Source organism: Mus pahari, chromosome X, assembly GCF_900095145.1.
Source record: "Mus pahari chromosome X, PAHARI_EIJ_v1.1, whole genome shotgun sequence".
NCBI lineage: Eukaryota > Metazoa > Chordata > Mammalia > Rodentia > Muridae > Mus > Mus pahari.
Genome location: NC_034613.1, coordinates 80,296,658 through 80,321,286, shown reverse-complemented (window position 1 = coordinate 80,321,286; position 24,629 = coordinate 80,296,658). Strand labels below are relative to the sequence as shown.

Here is a 24,629-nt window from a genome sequence, read left to right as displayed (position 1 = left end):
AAAATAATAATAATAATAAAATCAGAAAAAAGAAATAAAAATATAAGTAGAAAAAAAGAAATAAAAATATAAGTAGAAAAAAATTGCTTCCTTTGTCTTTTTTAAAAAAATTGATGTATCACCCATGATTACATTAGAAAAGAAATGGCACTGGGAGTAATTGTATCTGCTAAAGAGATGATTACAAAAATGTTTGCAGACAAAAGTAAAATGATAAGAGAAAGTATAAGAACTCTAAGGTTCCTAATAGGAGTGAAGTTTTTCTCTTCTTCAAGAAGAGGTGATATATACCTAAAAGTGAAGTGGAAACTTAAGGGTTCTTTGGAATGTCAGTTGTGTTAGATGGTATTTTGCTGGGGCAAATGCATGAAGGAGTGTTTTCCTGAAGCAAATACAAGTGAAAGGATGTTTTGCTAAAGTGGACACAGGAGAAAGGCTAAGCCGACTTACGAAGGAATCTTTTGCTGAAGCAGACACAGGTTAAAGGATGTTCTGCTAAAGCAAGGACTGGAATGGACACATGATGAAGGATTCACTGTTAACAGCATTCCTGTATTGGTCCACCTTACATTGTGTAGTTGAGCTGCATTTGTCAGTACTACATAGAAAGAAAGGCACACACACACAAACACACAAACGTTCTGATGGTATGCTGTTCTGATGGCTTCTTGCTGCTTCACTGACTCCAGCTGATTGGCAGAGTTATGTCTGCTGAGGCAAGACAACATGTGCTGAGTACTAGCATTGTGGAAGAGGCTACCCTTTGGGAGAGAGTTTTCCATTTTGAAAATCATGTGATATCTGTGGATTTGTTATGGAGAGACATGTTCATGTGTATATGAATCCAGAGACTAATAAGTAGGGTGGCATATATTGAGTTATAGTCATAGTGGGACTAGGTATAGTTCATATAGAGGTGTGTATGTGTGTGTGTGTTGTGTGTGTGTGCGCGTGATAGGTTAAAATAATCAAATTTGAAAACTGAACATAAGAATGTAAATTGTCAATCTTGTCAAAGAGTGCATTGGGGGAAGATTATTAATACTTTCATCTGTGGTTATGAATTGATATCACAATAGAATATTAAGGGGAAGGGAATTGTCAAAGCTTTTTTTGGAGGGTATTATTTTTTTTTAATCAAGCAAGTTGATCAGCATAGACCAGTTTTGCCTTATACCCACAGGCCTTGTACTTCTTGATACCTCTATAAGGACACATCGCCAGGAGGTCAACTGTTGGGTGTAGAACAGGAGAGAAGAGGATGTGTGGAGCATAAGAACGAAGAAGAGCAATTTCTTAATCCTTTGCCTTAAGCTTAATACCATTTGTTTCTTCCCTTGGTTTAGTTCCTAGCATGTCATTAAACAGAAACGAAAAAAGATAGCTCTCTCTTTGACAGAAGTTGTTGGGGAAAAGTCCACTGTTCTCTTATTCTGTCTCCTTCAATGTTGAGGAGAGTTGTTATTTAAGAAGTTGTTTTGTGTTCTTTATGATAATCTTAAGCCTGCTAAGTTTCTGTTTTGCTTAGGAGACATGCATGATCTTATTGTGGCGCTCTGGCTAGTTTTGAACTCAGATCTACCTACCTCTGCCTCTAGAGTAATGGAATTAACAGTTTGTACTACCATATCCTGCCTAGTCCAGCATGTTTTTGACAAATAACCAAAGCTTTTGGTAGTGTTAGTCTAGTTTACCTAAGCAATAGAAGAAAGTATTTCTATGGTATCAACAGTTGTGGGATTTTAGCACCCCCCCCCAGCATAATATATTAATGCTAAGCAGAAAACTTCAAAAAACAAAGACAAAAAGTGATGTTTGTTAGTGGTAGTTTGAGATATTTCAGGAGAGTTGAGATGTGAAGCAAAGCAATGGCCATATTTAGAAAGCTGCCTCAAACCCAAGAGTATCTATTGAAGTAAACTTGATGACATTTTTTTCCTGTTCATGAATCATTGTATTCCTATAAAAGCGAAAATTCCCCTTCATCTAAACAAATGGCTTCCACATCTGTTTTCTTAGTTTCTCAAAAGGGTGTTTTTGGCTTGCGTTTTTTAAAAAAGTGTTTATCTGTTTAAAATGAAATATCATCAAAAGCAGTTGGCACATCAGAATCCAACTTGGTCTTCAGCTAACAAGAATTAAGTCAGGAATGATCTAGTGGTGATGTTGATAGTGATATAGGGATACGTAAAGCACATTTTAATTCTGCAGTGCTAAGTTCTTCTTAGATTATTCAAATTTTATTGGTTTATGTATAATTATCTATGCCCTTTGGTTTTGAAGATTGATTAGGTAACTTTAGCACATTCCAACATTTAAATGCTCTCTTCTCAGAGTTCTAAAACCAAGCATTTTACAGTCCAGTCGATGATGAAGTGATTTGTAGTTTGGACATTTTTACTCCAACTTTTTTAGTTTCCCCTTTACTATGTCAATAAGAGAAGTCCTCTAGTGACTGGTTTTTGTTTTTGTTTTTTTGTCAAATACTCTTATGCTCTTGTGCTTTTCTGAAGCATGTGTTCAGTTCCTTAGTCCTATTTGAGCTTGTGCACCCTCACGTGTTTTGATTTTATCTTTAAAAATCCTTAGTGTCTTCTTGTGTGACAGGCCACCATGCCCTTGAGCCCATTCTGCCATTTAAAAATAAAGAATGAGAAGCAGCTGAACTGCTGGCTCTTTCACAGCTGACAGCAATCTGATCTACTGGTTGGATTCTTTATCTGAGTACCCACATGCCAGTGGTATGTGTCTTATTCTAACCATGCCCTCTGCAGTCATAAGGTCTAAGAGGGTAGGAGTGCAGAGAAAGTTGTCTCTAGAGAAAAGAAAGACACCCCCCCACACACACACACATCCACACATCACCACCTTTCCTGACTTCTTACCATTCAGTGGAATTGTTGAGCCTCAATTAAGGTGTTTGTCTTTCTTTTTTTTTTTTTTTTTTAAGATTTATTTATTTATTTTATGTGTATGAGTACACCGTAGCTATCTTCAGCCACACCAGAAGAGGGCATCAGATCCCATTACAGATGGTTGTGAACTACCATGTGATTGCTGGGAATTGAACTCAGGACCTCTGGAAGGGCAGTCACTGTTCTTAACCACTGAGCCATCTCACCAGCCCTCAAAAATATATTTAATGTATATGAGTACCCTGTAGCTTCAGACACACCAGAAGAGGGCATCAGATCCCATTACAGATGGTTGTGAGCCACCATGTGGTTGCTGGGAATTGAACTCAGGACCTCAGGAAGAACAGTTAGTGCTTTTAACTGCTGAGCCATTTCTCCAGCCCCCAAGGTGTTTGTCTTTCAGAGAAGGTTGAACCAGTCCTTCTACTCCCACCTAGTTCTGAGCTCCAGCTGCCTGTCCTGTCTATAAACAGTGGCTTGTTCTGAGACCCAAGATCCATGAAAACTACAAGAAATTTGCTGTTACAAAATCTAACCAGTGACAAAGTAGTAAAATCACTTATGACTTGGTCATAAGTGAAGGATATGATTTGGATATTGAAGAGAACTCATTCTGGCATCTCGTTTTACTTCATTTCAGTTTTTAAGGCAGGCCTTTACTCTGTAGCTTACTTACATAGATTTCACTGTGTAGCCCAGGCTGGTTTTGAATTCATGGTGCTTTGTCCTCATGTTTCAGCCACCTGAGTGCTTTCAGACACCAAGTCTGGATCTACCTTTTTTTTTCTTTTACTGGATAAATATAAATCATCTCCTTGCTAATGGCACCAAATTTGAAATAAGAAACAACACCTTTCCCTCCAACATAGGGGAGAGACAGATACTTAAAACTAAAAGGATGTTCTTTATTGTGATATAAACTGACCCTTGTTAATCCTTCCCATGAAGCTCATCAGCATCATTTCAAAAACAGAGGTAGAGATGGAAATTTCATTGTTGTTTGAGTTGTCCCCTGAAGCTGTGAAAAGGCACGGTGTTCTTCCTTTTTGACCTTGTTCAGTATTGCACTAGCCACCTGTTAGGATTGTTCTCATTCAAGGCCATTATATGGTGCCTGGCTGTCTGACTGGCAGCCTGTGTCAGATTTGCCAGTGACCCCTCATTTGTGTCACACCTGCCAATTTTGACAGAAAGAATGGAGACAGGATAGCCGAAAGGGAAAGGATGGTACTGGAGGAATGAGGGATCAAGAGCTCCTTGGAGCACCTCTTAGTTTAGTATCATTGGTTTTGGTGTAATCCTTTGCTTAGTTTCCCTTTTCACTGCTGTGCCTTTCCTGAGTTGTGCTATCCATCTCTAAAGTTATCTGTGGGATGACATTGCTTTGCTTATTTATCTATTGTATCTGTTTCAAACACGAGATTTCTTGACCTCCCCACCCCTCAAGACAAAAACACCCCCTCCCCTCTGCTGAGCATTTTTACTTCCACCTCCCTGCTTATGATCTTTGCTTAGATTTGTTATTGATATCATTGTAATTGTGTATGTGTCAGAGTGTAAAGGAAGGCATGGTGGGTGCACATGTGGAGATTAATAAGACAGCTTTCGGGAGTCAGTTCTCTCCTACTTTTATAATTGTTTCAGGATTAGAACTTAGGTCACTGGGCTTACCCAGTGAAGTACATTTACCCACTCAACCTCTTACCAGTCCTGTGCTCCTGATTGAAATGTTTCCAAACTGCACCCTATTCAATTTCAAAACTACCCTCCTTAGATTCCTAGATAGAGTTGTTAAACCAGGAGCATAAGCACTATACTTGACCCCATTGTCCTCTTACCCAAAATGCAACCTGTTGCCAAGTCATCTAGATTTCATTTCCTAAGTACATGTGATTTTTGTGTCCCTACTGATACTGTTTCTATGCTGCTCAGGCCATAGCATGCCACTTTGGTCACTCTGTTCCCACTGTCCGGGTTTGCTACATGCTTTATTGTCTTGGAGACCTCTTTAAGCTCTCAGTCTACAGTGCCAGTCTCTAATGTCCTTGATACAGTTTTCTTTCATAGCTGAGGCTTTTCTCCATTCTCTTCCCACTTTCCATAAGCATTCTAACCCTACTATATGCTTTATATATAGTCTTCCTATTGGATGGCTAAAACAGTTTTAAAAACTTTTAAAAGAATGTGATTTCTTTCATCACCATTCATTTTCCTTGGTATTTTGTATCTTCTTCACCCAGTCTCCCTTCATTCTCCCTTTCTCACATTCTCTGATTCATCTTCCACTTACATGTAATCTCTTTCCAAGAACTTTTTTCTAACTTCTGCCCCAGGGGCTCTTATTTTGGACAAGCATGCATATGAATGCATGCACACATACAAACATACCAAGGAAGGGGTTATTTTTTAATCACTCATCTTTGTGTTCCTTACTAGCTATGGGAAATTCAGTAAATTATTTTTGTTACATCAATAAATATTTTTTTCAGAGGTTTCTAAACAAAAAGGTAACACGGTGCTTCATTCATATCATTTGTATAAAATGCTTGCACCATGGCCAACATGAAAGAGTAGAAATGCCACTTTGGCAGTGTGTATCAGAATCTTACACAGACTTCAAATTACTGTTTCTAGATTATATTCTGTATCTCTATCCTAAATGACTTCTCAAATTTTCTTTCACATTTTTTCCTGAAAATATAGAAGATAATGAGACAGGAGAAAAATGATTGATAAATGAGAACCTGTGATTTGATTGGTTCTTAAATATTTTTATTCTAAAAGAATGCCTGAATAAATGTCTGTAGTGCGTATTTCTCTGAATAGATGAGTACAATTTCTTTTTCCTTTAACTAGATCATCTTTCTGAAAGGTTTTTTTTTTCTCAAGTGGGCCCCTAAATTTAAAGCATAGCTATGTCATGAAATTGTTTTTAGGAACTTGTAATGAGATAGAGGGGTATAAGGGATAACCTTTGTTTAAAAAATTACTGTAAGAGGGCATGTTGAAACAACAAAATTTACTATATAACTTAAGTACTGAACAAAGGTATTAGGTGTACAATTTTTTAAGCCAGTGGTAGAGCACTTACCTGATATTCATGAAGCCCTGGGTTCAATTTTCATGCAAGGAGAATGGTGAAAGACATCACAGTGACTGTCCTGCTGCACGCTTACGCTGAAAAGGAGATTTGATGAAATCAGAAATGGAGATGTCACGGCATTGATCACTTTCCAATTTTATGACTTCTAGACTACCAGCTATGTGTTGTTCCTTCAGGATTGAGCTTCAGGCTATTTGCTTAGTAATGACAACTGACAACCTGTTAGATCTGTTATTTCTTTGTTAGGGGATGGGGGATTAAAGTTTTCTAGTTAGATTTTCCTATGACCTCAGTTATAAAGAAAATGTTGCAGATTCTAGAAAATGCTAATATCCTTTTTAGCTGTAAGTATTATCTTGATTGCAGTGCTTCAGAATTGCCCAACTTCATTATCTGAGCATAGCCAGCCGGACGCCTCCTTCTCAAATAGACAATTATGATCAATTAAGCACTTTCAGGCCTTATAGAATACTTAATTTTATTAGTCAATTATTTGTGCTTTGAAAGAGTTAATGGTATCTACCCAGGCCATTATTAGAAATTAGAATGTCCCAAAATAGAAAGGCTATTTCCTTTGTGTGTGGCACTGCAGTGGAAAATGCCAAGCATAGTTTTTACTGAGTTAAAGGGTGAGGGAAGGCGGGGTGGGGGAGAAAGTTACATGTAAATCATTTAGCCATTAACCTAATGGGTGGGTTTATAAATCCTATTACTGTAAGCCCTTTTCATTTCCACTGAGGCCTGGTGTATGCTTGATCCTACTAATGTAAAATTCATTCCATCTAAGTGATTACTGAAGTAAGACATTTTGAGTCAATTTTAATCAGGTTGTGTGAAACTTGCTTGAGTACTGATGTTCACTAAAGCATGGACATAGCTTGGCTGCATCTTAATTAGCCCCCTAGATGAATCAATCAGGGAGTCCACTCTGAGCATTTGGACACGTACATTTTTGTGAGGGGAATCGTACTATAGATAGGGGATGAAAATGCCCAACTCAAAAGCTAGGGGCAAGACCCATTAAATTGGAGTATTTATAGTTTATGGACATTATGTGAATCCTAGGGAGCCAGAAAATTCTGTTCTTGTGACTCATTTGTGCATCTTTCAGGATATGTAGGTTGAAACAAATTAAAGTTTCAAATTTGATGAAAGATAAAGCCCCTTTTCCTAGAAAAATGCATACATTGAAATCTTCGCTAGGAGTTTTTCACTGACCTTAGGTTACCATCTCCTGCTTCAGCTTCAGTTTTACTTTCTTAGGGCTTTATTTATTTTCTACAGGGAATTTGATATTTTAAAAACATACAGGCCCATACTTGAGTTTTTGTGTTGGTGAGTAGATAAGATTCAAGTGTGCTTTAAAGCTGTTTTTACATGCTCTCCAGGGTCTTGTATGAGATCTATAACTTGAACTTCTAAAGCAGAGACTGAAGTGGAGGGAGGAAGAATGGAGACTAAGCAGCATGTTGGTTGTGAAATGTTGGTTTTTTAAAAGTTAGAATGTGAGTTCTTTAAAAACTCAGAGGACAGATATTCACATCAGAGGTTTGAAATTGTAAGATGTGGAAGAGATTGCGTTTAAAATTTGAAACCACAGTTGGTGATATATTAGATTTTTGGATCAAAATTAGAGCCCTGTCAAATTGTAGGGCAATAGTTGAGAGATACTAAAAATATCATTAAATGTGTCTTCTGTGGTGTACAAATGTTTCAGAAAGTGTTGTTTACTCAACATGTTTTATTTTCTTTACACATGAATTACCAGAAGATCTAGCTAAGTTATGAATTGAGGATTTCAAACAAGTTCCATTTATCTGAAGTTGTCTATAACATTATGCTTTCAGTTAAGTTCATAATTGATGGTTTGTTATTATTGAGCTAGAAATTCACTTGTTGATTTGTCTATATAACATGCATTGTGTTGGAAGAGTAAAACTGATTCACTCTTCATTTCTTAAATGGAAAGAACCAGCATTTGAATATGTATTGCATATGTGTAGGAGGATCTTATAGAGATGAATGTTTTGATTTATAATAGTACTGTAAATGGGCTTTCCAAATGGGCTACTGAGAATTTTCCTCATTTTACCTTAACCTGAGATAATTATTTATTGAATTATTGCTCTGTGCCAAGAATCGTGTTAGGATTTTTGAGGCCTTGCTTTTGTAAGGCTACTAAAAAAGAAAACAATTAAAAAAGAAAAAGAGGGGCTGGCGAGATGGCTCAGCAGGTAAGAGCACTGACTGCTCTTCCGAAGGTCCGGAGTTCAAATCCCAGCAACCACATGGTGGCTCACAACCATCCGTAATGAGATCTGACGCCCTCTTCTGGTGTGTCTGAAGACAGCTACAGTGTACTTACAAATAAATAATAAATAAATCTTTAAGAAAAAGAATTATGGGGCTGGTGAGATGGCTCAGCAGGTAAGAGCACCCGACTGTTCTTCCAAAGGTCCTGAGTTCAAATCCCAGCAACCACATGGTGGCTCACAACCATCCATAACAAGATCTGGCGCCCTCTTCTGGAGTGTCTGAAGACTGCTACAGTGTACTTGCATATAATAAATAAATCTTAAAAAAAATTATGAAAAAACACATTAATTAATTTGGCTTACAATGTATGCATTAAAAAAAAAAAGAATTGTGTTAGGTTATTCTATGATCTCTGCCTATAGTTTGCTTATAGGCTCTCAATCTACCTCCCGTATATTGGTGGGACTGGCATGTTCATTAGTATCATTGGGTTATCAGAACAAGAGAGGACTTTTCTGATGTACAATGTTCCTTATAATAGAAATGGATATTAGGTAATAACTAACCTTTATCAATTTTTTATCTCAGAAAGCATATATACTAAAGTCTGTTAGTATGTTATGTTTAATATCCCACTATAAAGAATTGTCAATTAGTGTCTCTTTTTTTTTGAGAAATTAGCAATTTTGAGACATTATTGTTTTCTCTCGATTGTGTCACACACTGTTAAGTTTTGCATTTAGATTGATCGTGTTAACATTCTTCAATGAAACTGAACCGATAAGAGATAGTGTTGTGTGACTCGTAGGGCGGTTGTATACATAAGAATTTGCTCATACAAATTGAGAAACCTGCAAGTATAAAATTTGTGGGGCAGGTGGGCAAGTTGGAGACCCAGAAAGTTGATGCTGTGACTGACACTAGAAGACAATCTGCAGGTGGAATCTCTACTTTGGAGAGAGCCTCAGTTTTTATCTTTTGAGACCTTCACCTAATTGGAAGTGTTGGTAATCTGCTTCACCCAGAATTCATTGACTCTTAATCCTGTTTGGAAAACATGTTTAGTGACTTCTAGATTAGTGACTTCTAGATTAGTGTTCAACCAAATCTTTGGGTATCTGGTATAACTAAGCTAACATACTAAATTAGCCATGACAAAATTTTAACCACCGTGGGGGAAACTACATATGAAGAGCACAGAAGCAAAAATAGAACATGAACCAATTTAATCTCTCTCCCCACTCCCACCCCCACTTAGGAGGTAGAGGCAGGCAGATCTCTTGAATTTTGAAGCCAACCTGGTCTGCAAAGTGAGTTCCAGGCTAGTCAGAGATACATGAGACCTGTGGTTTTATTTTGTTTTAGTTTTTGTTTTTTCTTTCTTTTTTTTTTTTTTAAAGAGGAAAAGAACCTGGTATGTTTAGAGACTGATGTAGTACCTATTACACTGAGGGGGAACCAAACATACTGTGTTTAATGAACCTAAAATATGTGAGAAAGGACTGGTTGAAGGACAAGTGTGGGAAACATTAGAAGATAAGTCCTGAAGTAGATCTTGAATCTTAGGATCAAATGAGGGATCTTGGATTTCATTTTAAGGAAGAATGTTTTAGAATAAATACTGGAAAAGAGTTAAGATTGTTTTAGAAGGTACTGATGCTAGAGATTGGTGAAAAATCTAAGGAATAAGAAAAAATGCAAAGGAAACCCCACATTGCAAAGATAGTCTAGTATCGGGGGACATATTGGTTCACTGATATCTTTAGTGTACATCATGTAAAGTAGACCCTCATGACTAAGAATTTTATCTGGCCTAAAATATAAATGGTGCCAAGGCTGAGAAATCGTGATGTTTTTGTAGATGTGTATGGGCACTTGGTGGAAATAGAAAAGAGAACTCAACAGAAGTTATTGGGTACTGCAGATACAGTCAGCCACTCACTTATACTGTGGACATAAAGCTCTATAGACTGTTTGTGAGCACTAACAGTTTTAGTTATTTTACGTTTAATAGTCTTCAAAGGCAACCTAGAATATGGAAACACACACACACACACACACACACACACACACACACACACACACACACACCCTTGTATTCAGTGTATTTTTGTTGGATATATTGTCTATCTTTCCTATTGCTAAAGAGATGAATGTGTTTCAGAAGTAAAATAACCCAATCAAGTGAAGAGATAGATATTTATGCATGTCAAACTTGGAATTCTAGAGTTTTAGATTTTAAGGTAATCCCAGCCTCCTTGTTTAATGAACGATGAGGATCCAGAGACCTAACTAATAATTGGCAATTTAAATCAACACTTACAGTTTGACCTCTTGTTTTGTTTTTGTTTTTTAAATTAGTATTAGTATGTTGTATTGTTATAGAGCATTTTCTTTTAGCATATAGTTCTTTCTATTCCTATCCAGAGAACTAGGTACTAAGAACACCCTAGTTTCAGAGAAAATAAAATTAATGTTAATAGCAGTAAGCAACTTATCATAAAAGCAGTGATTGTTAAAGACAGAAAACAGAATGCTTATTCAGCTCACAGTAGCTATCTAATCTTTGAGCATTTTACACAGAAGACATATGTAAAAACTAAGAATAAAAATGAGAGAAAATTCAGTCTAATAACATATGCTTAAAGAAATGTTCATCAAGTAGGAGAACTGTGTAGCCTTGGGTTTTGCTTGGAAATTGCTGAAATTTAGAGTAGAAAGCACTTAGATGATGGCTGGATTACCAAATATAATATTTATATTTCTTCTACTTTTTTCTTTCCTATCATTCGAAATCCTTCATTTTGCCACCCCTATTATACTGTTTAATTTTCCAGTTATTTCTAATTTTGTGTGATTTTAGCCATTGAGATTTCAATATTCATTCTCTTTATTCATTATTTGACCTTATATAATATTTCATTAGTGTGTAGGATTTCCATTATGCTTAACACAGATTATACATTGAAGTGGGTTTCTTGTTAGTGGCTATTATAGTAGACATAATTGGGTGTAGGACCTTGAAACTTTTTAACTGTGAAATGCTAATGTTTTCAATTATTTAGTGTTAATAAACACTATTAATCTATAACAACATCTAAAAAACATTTCATAACTTTTGAATGCTTTGCAACACAACAGTATTCTTTTGAAAGGAAATATAAATAAATACCAAGGTGTACTGCTGGGCAGGTTAGGAAAACCTATAAATATACATGTCAATAAATATACATGTCAGTAAATATACATGTCAATAGTAGTCTTAGCTTGCTGCTCTTGTTAGTTGTTAACCTCCATATGGAAAACTTGGGCTTTCTGCTTAGTAAACTGCATATTGTATGTGTATTCCAGGAAAAAAAACATTTTATTTAAAAAAACATTTTTTTTTAAATTTTAAGTTTCCTTTTTAGTTTTACCACCTTTCTCCTGCCTTAGAGGCTCAGATTTGGGTTAAAATACCTTTTAATATTATTTTAATTATTGCTTTCCCCACCCCCATCCCTTTCCTATTTCCCCCCTCCTCTTTCCCCCTAACCACACTGTTCTGCAAAGCCTGTAATGATTGATATGATGGCAGTGCTGTCATTCTTTTTAACCAAAAAAAAGTCATTTTTGTTCTAGTTATTTTAATAGAGTCCCATTAAAGATGTATTGCTGACTGAAATATCGGCATGAAGGGCTCTCACTGAGCTGAGCCCAGGAATTAAGAAGTCAGGAAATCGGCTGCTGCATTGCAAGAGAGCCTTGTGTGACACCGAATCTCCTGATTGGGGAGATCATTACTGCTATTATGACTCGACTTGCGTAGGAATTTTAAATTCCATCTGAATGTCAGTAATAACCCTCTTAGCAAATTATCCTGAATAAAATCACGAAGGCATTTTATATAATAGGTGTTGAATTACTGGATAGATTTGCTAATTAAATACTCTTTGTTCTGCTGCAGTTGACATTACAGGGTAAGATCTTGAACAATTATTCTCAACAGCTGTACTTTGTTAAGGGAAAAATTAACCACAAAGTTTATTTTTTTACACTTGAAGTTGGCAGATTTTTGAAATGTGCTTGAAAAAAATTCCATCATCCAATTGGTAATGAGTAGCTAAATATGCAGGTGTTGCTGTGAAATCAGATAGCTGTAGACTGCCTTATTAATGAATTTAGCAATCTTACAGCCCTGTTTGCTGGCCAATGGTGCTTATAAAATGATTTTCTGTCAGAGTAGCTAGCTTTAATATTAGGCTTGTCACTTTGAAGTGAATTTATGAGCAGTCATCATGTATTCACTGTACCTTGTGTCCAGTAGATTTTTCTGGATACCAGTAGCTATTTTTAAAAATGTATTTCTTCAATGGAGAAAATATCTGTGACATATAAGTTTATGATTATTAGTTTCTCGGACATTCATATGGGTTGGCTTTTGTAATAAAGCTATGGGAACACAAAAGAAAATGTATCCAAAGGTCCTGCTTCTAGGCCAGGCACTTACTATAACTTCTGGATCAAACAAAATTCTAAATCTTGAGGTAAAGTGTCAGCTTAGTTTTCCTCATTTGTCACATGGGTCATTCATCCACCACCATCAATCAGGTTGTTCACTAGTGGTCCCCATGTACTGGGCCTTCTAGATGCTAAGTTTTGTATTTATTGGGTATCCAATAATAGAACTATCCCCACTGAGCAGTTGGAATTGAGGCCTGGGCCTAAGGAAGCCTTTGGATGGTATTGCTTATTAGTACTTGGGTAACTATTGGGCAGTATCCATCGTGTAGAGCTGCTTAGTGGAGAATAGGAAGATAGTGGTTGCAGACTGATGAGAACTTTGACTTGAGGGCTTTGTCACTAGCTCTTGGTAGAAAGCACTGGGGAACGTGATGATATAAACTTCATACAAAATTATAGGTTCTATAGTGAGTTTAGTGGGCTATATTTTTCAAAAATGATAAAACAATTATTGACCCAATAGGTTCACTTGGGATAATTGAAATATGGTTTATAATGGCAAAGATTTCAAACAAGCTATGTTCATGAGTAGAACATTAATTGAATAAATTATGATCTCTTCCTATAATGGATTATTAGTCATTAGAATAAGTGGGTTGTTAAAATGAAAGTATTAGTTGACAAAAGCAGTTTGTAGTACTGTCTTGACAGTACCACCAGCAACAACAACAAAGGCCAAATCCCTCAAAGGGTTATGCCAGCAGAGAGGGAAGGTAGTTTAGGTAGGACCTTGCAGATCAGCCTTGGAAATAATTTAGTCTGTGGCAGATTAGAACTGAGGTGAGTGCTGAAAGTTGCTAGGTCATGCACAGCATAGATTTGTTGCACATTATGAGAGAAGAGGAACAAAACTTGTGTACTGAGTATGTAGTGAAAATTGACATTGATCCTGGGTCACTTCATTTGTAGGTAACAGCTACCTCAGTTGCCGAGGGAGCTTATGGAGTTGATCATGTGATGAGAATAGCTGAGTCTTATAAGGAGGTGGAGATGAACCTTTGATAAGCAAATTGTCCTCTCTGTGATTAGCTTAACTTAGGCCAGTCTCATTATTTCCCTACCCGCCCCCCCCCCCCAAATTGTTGGATATTTTCTACATTGCATTGTTCCATAATTTAATTTTAGTGTTTATTAGAAAAACTAATTGAGATTACTGTAGGACCTGCCAGTCACTTTGCATAGTTTGATTGCTTGTCAAATCTAAGGTCTGCAGGTGTGAATATGCCTCTTGGGCCTCCAGAAGCATGTGGTCTAATTGGGGAGGGTAATGATCATTAATAGTACAAAGCATCATTTGGTTACTGGAGAAGCAGAGCAAGAACAGATCAATGAGATTCTAGGCTGGGACAGTTAGCTCATGCTTTATGGAATAAAATTGGGTTTAAGGTGAGCTTTATAAATTATAATCATGGTCAGAGGACTGGGCAAGAAATCTCTCTGTATGAGTGAAGGCAAGACAAGATGAACCTGTAGTATGGTAACTATTCACAGACTGGCCAATTTCTCTTGACCAACTAAGGTTTTGTGAAGGAAATAACAGTCGTACAGGTAGACCTGGGGTTTAGATGTAGTTGTAAAATTTCAACTTGATCTTGAAAACATTTTAGGAGATTAGTCCTGATTCATTCAAATTGTAAGCAGTAAGAAAAGTTACTTTACAGATGTCACTCAGCAATAACCTTTAACCCTGTGCTTTCTTAGCATGCTTGTTTGAACCTTGTGGCATAGGCCTTCATGATCATCATGATGTCTGTTGTTGCTCAATGTCAATCTATAGTACTGGCTTTCTTCTAATTCTCATGCCTTTTACATGGTAATATCTCCAAAATGGAATTACCATGGTTTTCTTGGGCCAATCTAAGAATCATCTTTGGAAGTCTTTCTCAAAACTTTGGTTAGAAATATTCTGAGCCAGATACTAAATACGTACGTACGTACGTACGTGTGTGTGTGTGTGTGTGTGTGTGTGAGAGAGAGAGAGAGAGAGAGAGAGAGAGAGAGAGAGAGAGAGATTGTGATTGTGTGTGTGTGTGTGTGTTTATTTAGTATAGAAAAAGTAGCACCATGTAATAAATTTTAGAAAGCCATTATTCTTGCATAGTAGTTCTCAACATGAGTCAGGGAGAGTTTTATACCAGGAACAAGCTCTGGACACAGTTTTGATCGTCACTGCTTTAGTTATTTAAAAATCCTCAGGTAATTCCACTATATAGCCCACATAAAAACTAGTGGTTTAGGTTAATAGAATTCACCATGGCCGCCCAAGGTATGGAAGCCACAAAGAACTTTTGGATATCTGAACTAAGTTGGGCAGTAGTAAAAACAGATAGGGCAATGGAGATGAGAAGTGATGGATAGATGTATAATCTGCTCAAAGGCAAGTACTCTTGTCTGTGTACTCTTTGTCTTACTGTGGAGCACAAGAAAGACTGAAATGAAACTTTGGGATTGCAGTTAGCTGGCAAGGCAGAAAAAAATGAATAAAGGCATCCTTCTGTCTGGCTTACTGGAAGAGGCTTCTAATTTAGATAGATGCATAAACCATGAGTAATAGCAGAGTGGCAATACTGTGGGGAGTGATGAAGGCTTCTGTCCTGTAGCCCAGAGTGCCTGGTTTTGTACCCTTGTTTTGCTGTGACTAGGAGCAAGGAATTACTTTCTTTGTCAGTTGGCAGCTAGCAAATGGAGATATTAATAGTAGCTACCTCTTGGAGATCTTGGGGAAAGAAATTATAGAATGTGGGAGGTACTCTCAGCATAGTATTTTGCACATGATTTAATATTTCCTTGCCTCTGTCTCTGTTCTTAGTACATCATATTATTTCTTCAGAGTTTTTTCCACATATTAAATATGATGCTTCTGATAGGGTTCGAGATAACTTACATCTGCTTTTGTCTGTGTGTACGTTATTTTATGTTTTGTAGCTTATAGCATGTGGGCCTGGAAACAGAACCATTCATAATTTTCTATATGTTTGTTTTCATTTATTGTTTATTGAAATTCACCATTTTTCTGGGCACTGGGCTAACTTCAGGGCATGTAGTCATCTTTAAGGAACTCAGTCTACAAGATAATTTTAAGTTAAGATAATTTTAATTTTAAGATTCTGAATATGGGTGTGAATTGCTAGATTTTAAGTGCTATAAAGCTTTTTAAAAATCCTATAATCCTATTAAAATATTTGTACTGAGAATAAGTGGCCCTTGCCATATTATTAAGGATTACCTTATTATATATGTTTATTAAATATACACAGAAATACAGATATTTATCAGCTTCCATCTCTCTATTAAGCGTCAGCATAGAGATTAAACTTAAATTATACTGATGTTATTTGAGAGTGGTTGGTGTGATATATTTAAGAGTTTCAAAGATGCTTAGAAATTGGAAATCTCTTGTGCTATGTTTATGCCTTTGTAATTTTGTAGTATATTAATGTTGACTTTTGTTTTATTTAGATTTTGATGCATACGAAAGACATGGTACAGAAGGTAATGCTGAACATTTTCATTCTAAAACAACTCTTTTTTTTTTTTTTTTTTTTTTTTTTTGGTTTTTTGAGACAGGGTTTCTCTGTATAGCCCTGGCTGTCCTGGAACTCACTCTGTAGACCAGGCTGNACCTGCCTCTGCCTCCCGAGTGCTGGGATTAAAGGCGTGCACCACCACACCCGGCTCTAAAACAACTCTTAAAAATGCCAAGTGACATTTTTGTGTCAAGAAAAAGTATAACCAAAACATACTGAAAATTGTTTTTTAGGATGCCTAGTTTACATTTATAAACCTTCCTAATGGATTACAGCCTTTTCTCTTGTATCAGCACTGATATGATCTAGCTCCTGCTTGAAGCCTGTATGTATTTCAGGCAAATTAGTAATGGTGCTAATTAGAGTTTATTTCCATTCCTTTATACTTATTTGCTCAAGTGTTGTTTGCCATTGATTTTTGGCACTATTTATAGTCTACTAAATATTGTTTGAGGATTTAATAAATATTTATGCCCTAGAATTTTTACATCCTTATTTTTTCACTTCTTAAATTGCCATGACCACTAAGCACATGCCACAATGGTTAAAAAAGACCCTGTTTCTTAGGCTTATTCTTATTTTTATCAAATTCCATATTCTGTTTGAATCGAAACTGCATACAATTAATTCTCCCAGCATTTTTAGAAGAAAATTGGGAAGGTTTTCTTAATCTTTCACTACTTGGATTTCTAGTTCGTGAAGGGCTTAATCTTCAATTGTGTACCCTTATAGTATGGATAGTAAGTAACATGACCTGCCAAACATCAATGGCACCTATAGTTTCTAGTAGTAGAAACCTTTACTTTCATTGTATATAATGATTCATGTGTTGTTATTAATTTTTATACTTTTGGCTTTTATTAGATGAATCTTGAAGTTATTTATGGAGACACAGATTCAATTATGATAAATACCAATAGCACCAACCTGGAAGAAGTATTTAAGTTGGGAAACAAGGTGAGATAATTTAATGATTGCTTTTTTAACCTGGGTTTGTGAACTCTGTGTTTAACACAGTAAATAAAAGAAGCACATGTAATAAGTTAACCGACCTTTTGTACTCTTTTATTAGCCTTGCAAAGCTTTTGAGTATTCCTGAATGGCAATGATTTGTGCCATGGCCTTTTCAGCAAAGTACAAGAAGGTGTTTTGTTATTCAGTCAGCACATAGTTATTCAATGTGCCAATATCATTTTTGGATATTATTTAACAAAGTTCTGTGTAATGTTTTTACCCACAAACTAGTTGGACTGTGTAGTTGTTAATTCAGTAGTTTTAAGTCAAATATATATGCATTGTCTTTAGACTCAAGAAAGAACTTGCCATAGTTATTTCCTGGAGTCAAAAGATCTAGTCCTAGCCTTTATTTTGATGGAATTATATGTAATATTTGTATTACTTTGTTAATTTTTAGAAATACATTTAATGATAAAGTCTTGCTATATGGCTCTAGCTCTCCTTGAACTTTGTTTTTATTTTTATTTATATTTATTTATTTAGTTAGTTAGTTTTTTTCGAGACAGGGTTTCTCTGTATAGCCCTGGCTGTCCTGGAACTCACTTTGTAGACCAGGCTGGCCTCCAACTCAGAAATCCTCCTGCCTCTGCCTCCCGAGTGCTGGGATTAAAGGCGTGCGCCACCACGTAAGCACTGCAATTTGACTTCAATATTGAATTTATCCTGCCTCAGCTTCCCAAGTTGTTCAGATCTTTATTTTATTTTTAATTGGTTTATATTCAATATGTGTGTGTGTGTGTGTGTGTGTATGTATGTATATATATATCAGAGTTTTATCCAGACATTGTCATACATGTTTATATTGTACTTTTCCCCATGGTTCTTATAGCCTCGTACCGCTAAATGTGAGTGAATCCCTTTTGTTCTCTTAAATAGTTTTGTTTCTACTTTCTACTATTTACTTGTCATATGATTTTATATGTGTATGGATGTATACATATTTAACCTAAAATCTACTAATGAGTGGAGACGTGCAATAATTGTTTTTCTGTGTCTCAACTAACTAGATGATTATGATAATTTATTGTTGTATCTATTTTTATACATTATAATTTCATTCTTGATGTCTAGAAAATTCCATTATGCATAGGTACAATGAATGTTTTTTATTTGTCCCTCTGTTGATGGACACCTAGGTTGATTTTTAACTAAGTTATTATTAATAATTCTACAATAACAATTTATGAACCAATAGTTCTGTAATAATTCTGACATCGAGTCTTCCCAGTAAATATTGGAAGGTGATGTTAAGATCTTATTTTGTTCTGTTTCTTAATGTCTTTAAATTGTGCACTAAATAATCCCATGTTATATAAGTTGAATAATAAATTTTAATTATATGTGCTTTCAAGTTTTGTTGAAGAAAACTCATAGTAATTCATAACATGTTCACATTTTCCCTGTTAGGCATTTGAAAATCTGACAATAGTATTTGAAATTTTTACAGGTAAAAAGTGAAGTGAATAAATTGTACAAACTGCTTGAAATAGACATTGATGGTGTTTTCAAGTCTCTGCTGTTGCTGAAGAAAAAGAAATATGCTGCTCTAGTTGTTGAACCAACATCAGATGGGAATTACATTACCAAGCAGGAGCTGAAAGGATTAGATATAGTTAGAAGAGACTGGTGTGATCTTGCCAAGGATACTGGAAAGTGAGTTTAACTTTTATTTATTTTTGTTGTTGGTCCTTCAGATTTTTGTTTGAAAAAAAAATCCAAGTGCAGGAGCTGGAGAGATAGCACAGCAGTTAAGAGCACTTACAGCTCTTCCAGAAGAACTGGGTTCAATTCCCACCACCCAAATGGCAGCTCACAACTGTCTGTAATTCTAAGATCTGATACCCTCACACAGACATGCATGCAGGCAAAATACCAATGAATGTAAAATAAAAAGAAATAAATTCTTTTAAAAGAATCCAAGTGCTATTGAAAATATCTATGAGTCTGCCAAGCATAAGGATACAACTTCCTTCTTTGTTGTTATTGTTACTATTACATATTACAAATAAAATTTAACAGTTAGATTAAAAGTTAGATAAAGCTAAATTTGCACAACAAGAGACACTAGCTGTAAGGTAGCAAGCATCTCATGGTGAGAATAAAATTTTACACCTGGATCCTTAGAGAGCTGATTTTGTTGATAGTACTTTTTTTTTAATTCCTCATTTTGAAAGTGTTGTATCCTGAATCCCTAGATCCTAATTATAAACATAATTTTTACGATTTTTCTGTTGTGTAGTTTGAAATTTGCAATTAAAATTGGGCCATGTAATTAGACTTTATTCCTCTATATCATTTGTACATAAATGATTCTTACATTAAATGATTAATTTGAGAGCATGTTCTAAAATGCTGTGTGCACTTCTGAAGTAATACATGACCTACTAGTCTTGCAAATTAAAGCAAAGATTATGATAAATAATATGTGCTCACATTAAAGTATGAAGTACCCATTTGAAAAAGTAATACTTAGACATGTTATATGTCATCTTTCACATATTCCTACATTGTGATTTAGCTTAGTTCTGAAAACAGAAGTTTTCCATGATGGCTAGATTTAAAAGTACTTTTAATTTTCGGGTAAATATCAACATTTTCAACTTATTTTCCAATCTTCTTCCTGCTTGCAAGTTGAGAGATTGTATGAGTGTTGTTTCCTCTTGCCTGGGCAAAGGTGCTCATCTGAGTATAGGCCATGCTTCGTGTCTTAGGAAATGTGCTTTGGAATGCTTCATTGCTCCAAATATACTCAAAGACGAAACTACTTTGTGTAGGCTGTCAATTGTTCTCCTCAGCTTTCTATTTTCTAAGGAAAGATGCATAATCATAGAAGCAAATTTCTCTGAGTTAGAAATTTATTAGTAATTAAAGCTATACAAATGTTTTTGTCAGGGTTCTTTTTCTGACAAATTACAAAGCAGCTGTCAAACTCCTGATCTACATTTTCTCATAAATGGATAAAATGTTGGCTACTTTATTTTTCTTGAGACTTTGTAAAATAATATGAAATTTTTGAGGGATAGCCTAAAAGTTAGAACATTGAACAATTTTTAATGATCCTGAAAAAAGAAGAGTTTTGTGTTTTGGAATTTTTACCCCCTTTTAGTTTATTATTTTATGTGTATGAGTGTTTTGCCAGATGTATGTCTATATACTATGTTAGTGGCTGGTGCCCATAGATGCCAGAAAAGGGCATTAGATCTCCAGGAATTAGATTTGTGAGCTGTTAATTGAACCTGGGTCCTCTGGAAAAACAAGTATCTACTCTTGTTTCTTTTTGAGACAGGCTTTGTCTGTATAACTCTGGCTATCCTGGAACTCACTCTGTAGACCAGGCTGACCTTGAACTAAAAAATCCGCCTGCCTCTGCCTCCTGAGTGCTGGGACTAAAGGCGTGCGCCACCATGCCCGGCCAAGTATGAACCCTTAACCTTTGAGCCAATTTTCTAGTCTCTTAGATTTTTTAATTTTTTTCTGGAGCTTTGTATTTCTCCTTACCTAGCTAAACAGCCATCTTAGATGGAGATGCTATCTTGATTCCAGAGATGCTATCTTGTTACATTATGAATAAAGATAAAATTTTATTTTCCCAAACATTAACTATGGTTAGAATATATTTGCTTCTATATTTTATAATCATAATATCTGATGACAAACATTTTTCTCTGTTGTATATAAAAGCAATAGCTGCTACATAAATGAGTAATCTATGTCAAAGGGCAGACCTGGAATTCGTAGGTAAGTAAAGTTATAGAAGAGTTGATATTTAAAAACAAAGTAGTGGGGATTGGGGTGATGGCTTAGTTCTTAAGAACACTTCTTGCTTTTGTTTCATTTCCAGCACCAACCATCCTTAACTCCAGTGTCACAGAACCCTGTTGTTTCTTCTGACCTCTACCTATGTCAGATAGATTTGATACGCAGACATACATGTAGGCAAAACACTTGCTCATAAACATAAAGTAAAATACAAATTGCCTTTAGGCACTAACCTTCATAATAGCTCTTGGCATAAGCTCTTGTCCACATGCCAATCTAGTGACATGATGTCTGTCTTTTCTTTGTTAATGACATATGATATGAAAATCACATTTTTTTTTCTTTATACAGCTTTGTCATTGGCCAGATTCTTTCTGATCAAAGCCGGGACACCATTGTGGAAAACATTCAGAAGAGGTTAATAGAAATTGGAGAAAATGTGCTAAATGGCAGTGTCCCAGTGAGCCAGTTTGAAATTAACAAGGTAAATGTAGCATTTATTGCTGAGCCCAGCTGCTGTCATGTGTTTTTCTCCTCCTTCAGATAGTTGAAGAACCACCTCATCCTTGCAATTTAAATAAATTCTAGCTGGTGGTGAAAGCTGCTTAACAACTGTCTCACAGATTGAACATTAGTGTAGCTCTTTCAGCCACAGGTACTGCCATGGCTGCCACAGACGACCTGCCTTTCCCTTTTACGTCCAGATGGCATAATTAGCTTGTGTCTTAGGGCCTAGAGAATGTTCCTTTTTTCATAGTCCTGTAAAGTAATAGTTGTTTGATGCATAGATCTGTTCATTCATATTCATTCTTATAGTTTCATTCGTCCTTCCTCTCTCCTCCTGCTCCTCGTCCCCCTTACTTCCTATTCCTTCTCTTCTGTCTCCTTGTTTTGCTCCTTTTGCTCCTGCTCCCAAATGTGTATGTGAATGTTACTTCTCAGATGGTGGATCCCCCTAGTATCTGTAGTCAAAAGATTTTTGGGTACAGATTCAGTTAGAATTAAGATAGTGGTACATCTTAAAATAATATTACACTGTGGGTATGGAGATCCTTTCCAACCTGTATCTATATTATCTGAAAAATCATATCTGCAAGTCCCTAGGTCTGACTCCTTGCACTCATAAACAAAGTTAATTAACACATTATTCATCTATTTCGCTGATATGTTTACTTAATTTTTCTTTATGAAATTTTATTGTAAATAACTTCTTTGAACATCTTCGTTCACTTGTCATTTTGCATTCAGAGGAATTCTTTTTTCAAAACACTGTGTGTGTGTGTGTGTGTGTGTGTGTGTGTGTGTGTGTGTGTGTGTGTGTATGTATGTATGTATGTATGTGAATACACTGCTGTTGTCTTCAGACACATCAGAAGAGGGCATCAGACCTCATTACGGGTGTTTGTGAGCCACCATGTGGTTGCTGGGATTTGAATTGAGGGCCTCTGGAAGAACAGTCAGTACTCTTAACCACTAAGCCACCTCTCCAGTCTGAATTACTTGTACAATCCATGAAATAAAAAAAAAAACCATTTGTATCAAAAGATACAACTACCTATCTGAATGGATCTAGGAAAGTTATTTTGTGAAAAGGTGGTATCAGTTAATAATAACAAAATATGCATGCTATTTTCATTATAGTTCCTTGGATGATTTTTTTAAATAAAATATTACCACCATTAGTGGATATGAAACTTTCACAGTGAGTTTAATTTGTTTTTATTTGAATTTTGGAGAGTAGAAAACTCTTAGCATATACTTAAGACTTACATTGATTCTTAGATCAATTTTCTGTTTCTTTACCCTGACCATCATGTGTTTAATTTAAAAACAAAACAAAANAAAAAAAAAAAACAGACGTTTATAACGTCTATATATCATAAACATATCATACCTGGGGCTGTGTGTGCCTTAACACTAACTCTTCACTATAATAATGCAGTGCATGCACCTGCTGGCATCTATAGAATATTTTGCTAATAAGCATTTTTAGTTTCTAAAATTTTGCATGAATGAGTTAAATCATTATTCTTTTAGTATTTAGTATTCTAAATACAGTATCTATAGCTGTTCTTTGTCTACCTTTCTCCAAACATGGCTGTCCATGACAGGAGGGTCCAGGGACAGATAAATTTAAAAGAATCAGTCTAAGCCTTACTATATTATTCACAACACCACAAATGCATCTGCAAGGATTAGTGTCCTCACACTCTTATTGGCTCTCATTACAGTATGTAAGAAGAACATTAGTCAAGAATATAGTGGTATCTCTGTGTCTACATTAATATTTTTTCATTTGGTTTCAAGACAGGGTCTCACTGTGTAGTTCTGGCTTGTCTGTAACTTTCTGTGTAAACCATATTTCTTTGCCTCTGCCTTCTTAGTGCTGATATTAAAATTATGTTCCACCAAGCCCAGCAAAAGGGACTGAACTCTGCACAGGCCAGGAATCAAGTTCATTGGGTTTACTTGTTTTTATTATTTAAATTTCCAAACAGAAGTAAAAGAATAATATCATATCTCTAGGATCAGTTGCTCAGGTTCAATAATTATTATCTTATGGTGAGATTACTATTAGCAGTAAAGGTTAATACTTCATCTATAGTATGTTAATAAGGGCAGTGAATCTTACAGTTTACTTATTAAATGTCTGTGTCTGAGTGTATACATATGTATCACATGCATGAAGGAGCTGTAGGAGTTCAGAGGAGGAAGTCAGATCACAGAACTGGAATTATTGGCAGTTGTCAGCTGTCATGTGAGTGCTGGGAACTGAAATTGGGTCTTCTGGAAGAACAATAGGCACTCATTAATCACTAAGCTCTCTCTCTAGACTGACCTGTGCTCTTTTATGTGAACAGAACAGAAACTGACTTAATGGCTTTATATTTTCCATTTTTTTTAGTGTAGTTGCTGATAACTAATAGTAATTTGATGAGCTCTAAAGGAATTTGCTTGGTTAATCATCCACTTAGCAAATAGGGAATCCCTTATTACATGCTGGCACTTCAAGACTCTTTGAGGCTAGGTGCACCCCCTCCCACTGAGGCCAGACAAAGCAACCCAGGTAGAAGAACATATCTCACATACAGGCAACAGCTTTTTGGATAGCCTTCACTTCTGTTGTTTGGAACCCACATGAAGACCAAGCTGCACATCTGCTACATATGTGCAGGAAGGCCTAGGTCCAGGCCCTGTATTTTCCTTGGTTGGTGGTTCAGACAATGAGTGCCCCAAGGGTCCAGGTTAGTTGGCTTTGTTGATTTTCCTGTGGATTTCCTATTCCCCTTAGGGCCCTGCAATCCTTCCTCTTATTCTTCCTTAAGAGTCTCCAAGCTTCATCTACTGTGTGGCTGTGGCTGTCTGCATCAGTCCCAGTCAGCTGCTGGGTAGAGCTTCTCAGAGGAAAGCCTTGCTAGATTCTTGATTATTTGAAGAGTATTTTCTGGCCTATTGTCTTACATATTATACCCCTCTCCCTTCCTATTTCTCCCTCTCTCCCAATTCCCAACCCATCCTTTGTGTGTGTGTGTGTGTGTGTGTGTGTGC

The 24,629-nt window shown here is 36.0% G+C and overlaps 1 protein-coding gene across 2 annotated transcripts in view; it reads left to right on the top strand.

Moving 5' to 3' along the window:
* Window positions 1-24,629, top strand: part of Pola1 (DNA polymerase alpha 1, catalytic subunit) — a 315,971-nt gene that overhangs the window by 102,425 nt on the left and 188,917 nt on the right. For both annotated transcript variants that reach the window (XM_021187798.2, XM_029534305.1), the window contains exons 27-30: window positions 16,237-16,269; window positions 17,169-17,261; window positions 18,769-18,974; window positions 21,432-21,564. In XM_021187798.2, coding sequence (XP_021043457.1) covers window positions 16,237-16,269; window positions 17,169-17,261; window positions 18,769-18,974; window positions 21,432-21,564 — 465 coding nt within the window. The remainder of the gene's footprint in view (window positions 1-16,236; window positions 16,270-17,168; window positions 17,262-18,768; window positions 18,975-21,431; window positions 21,565-24,629) is intronic.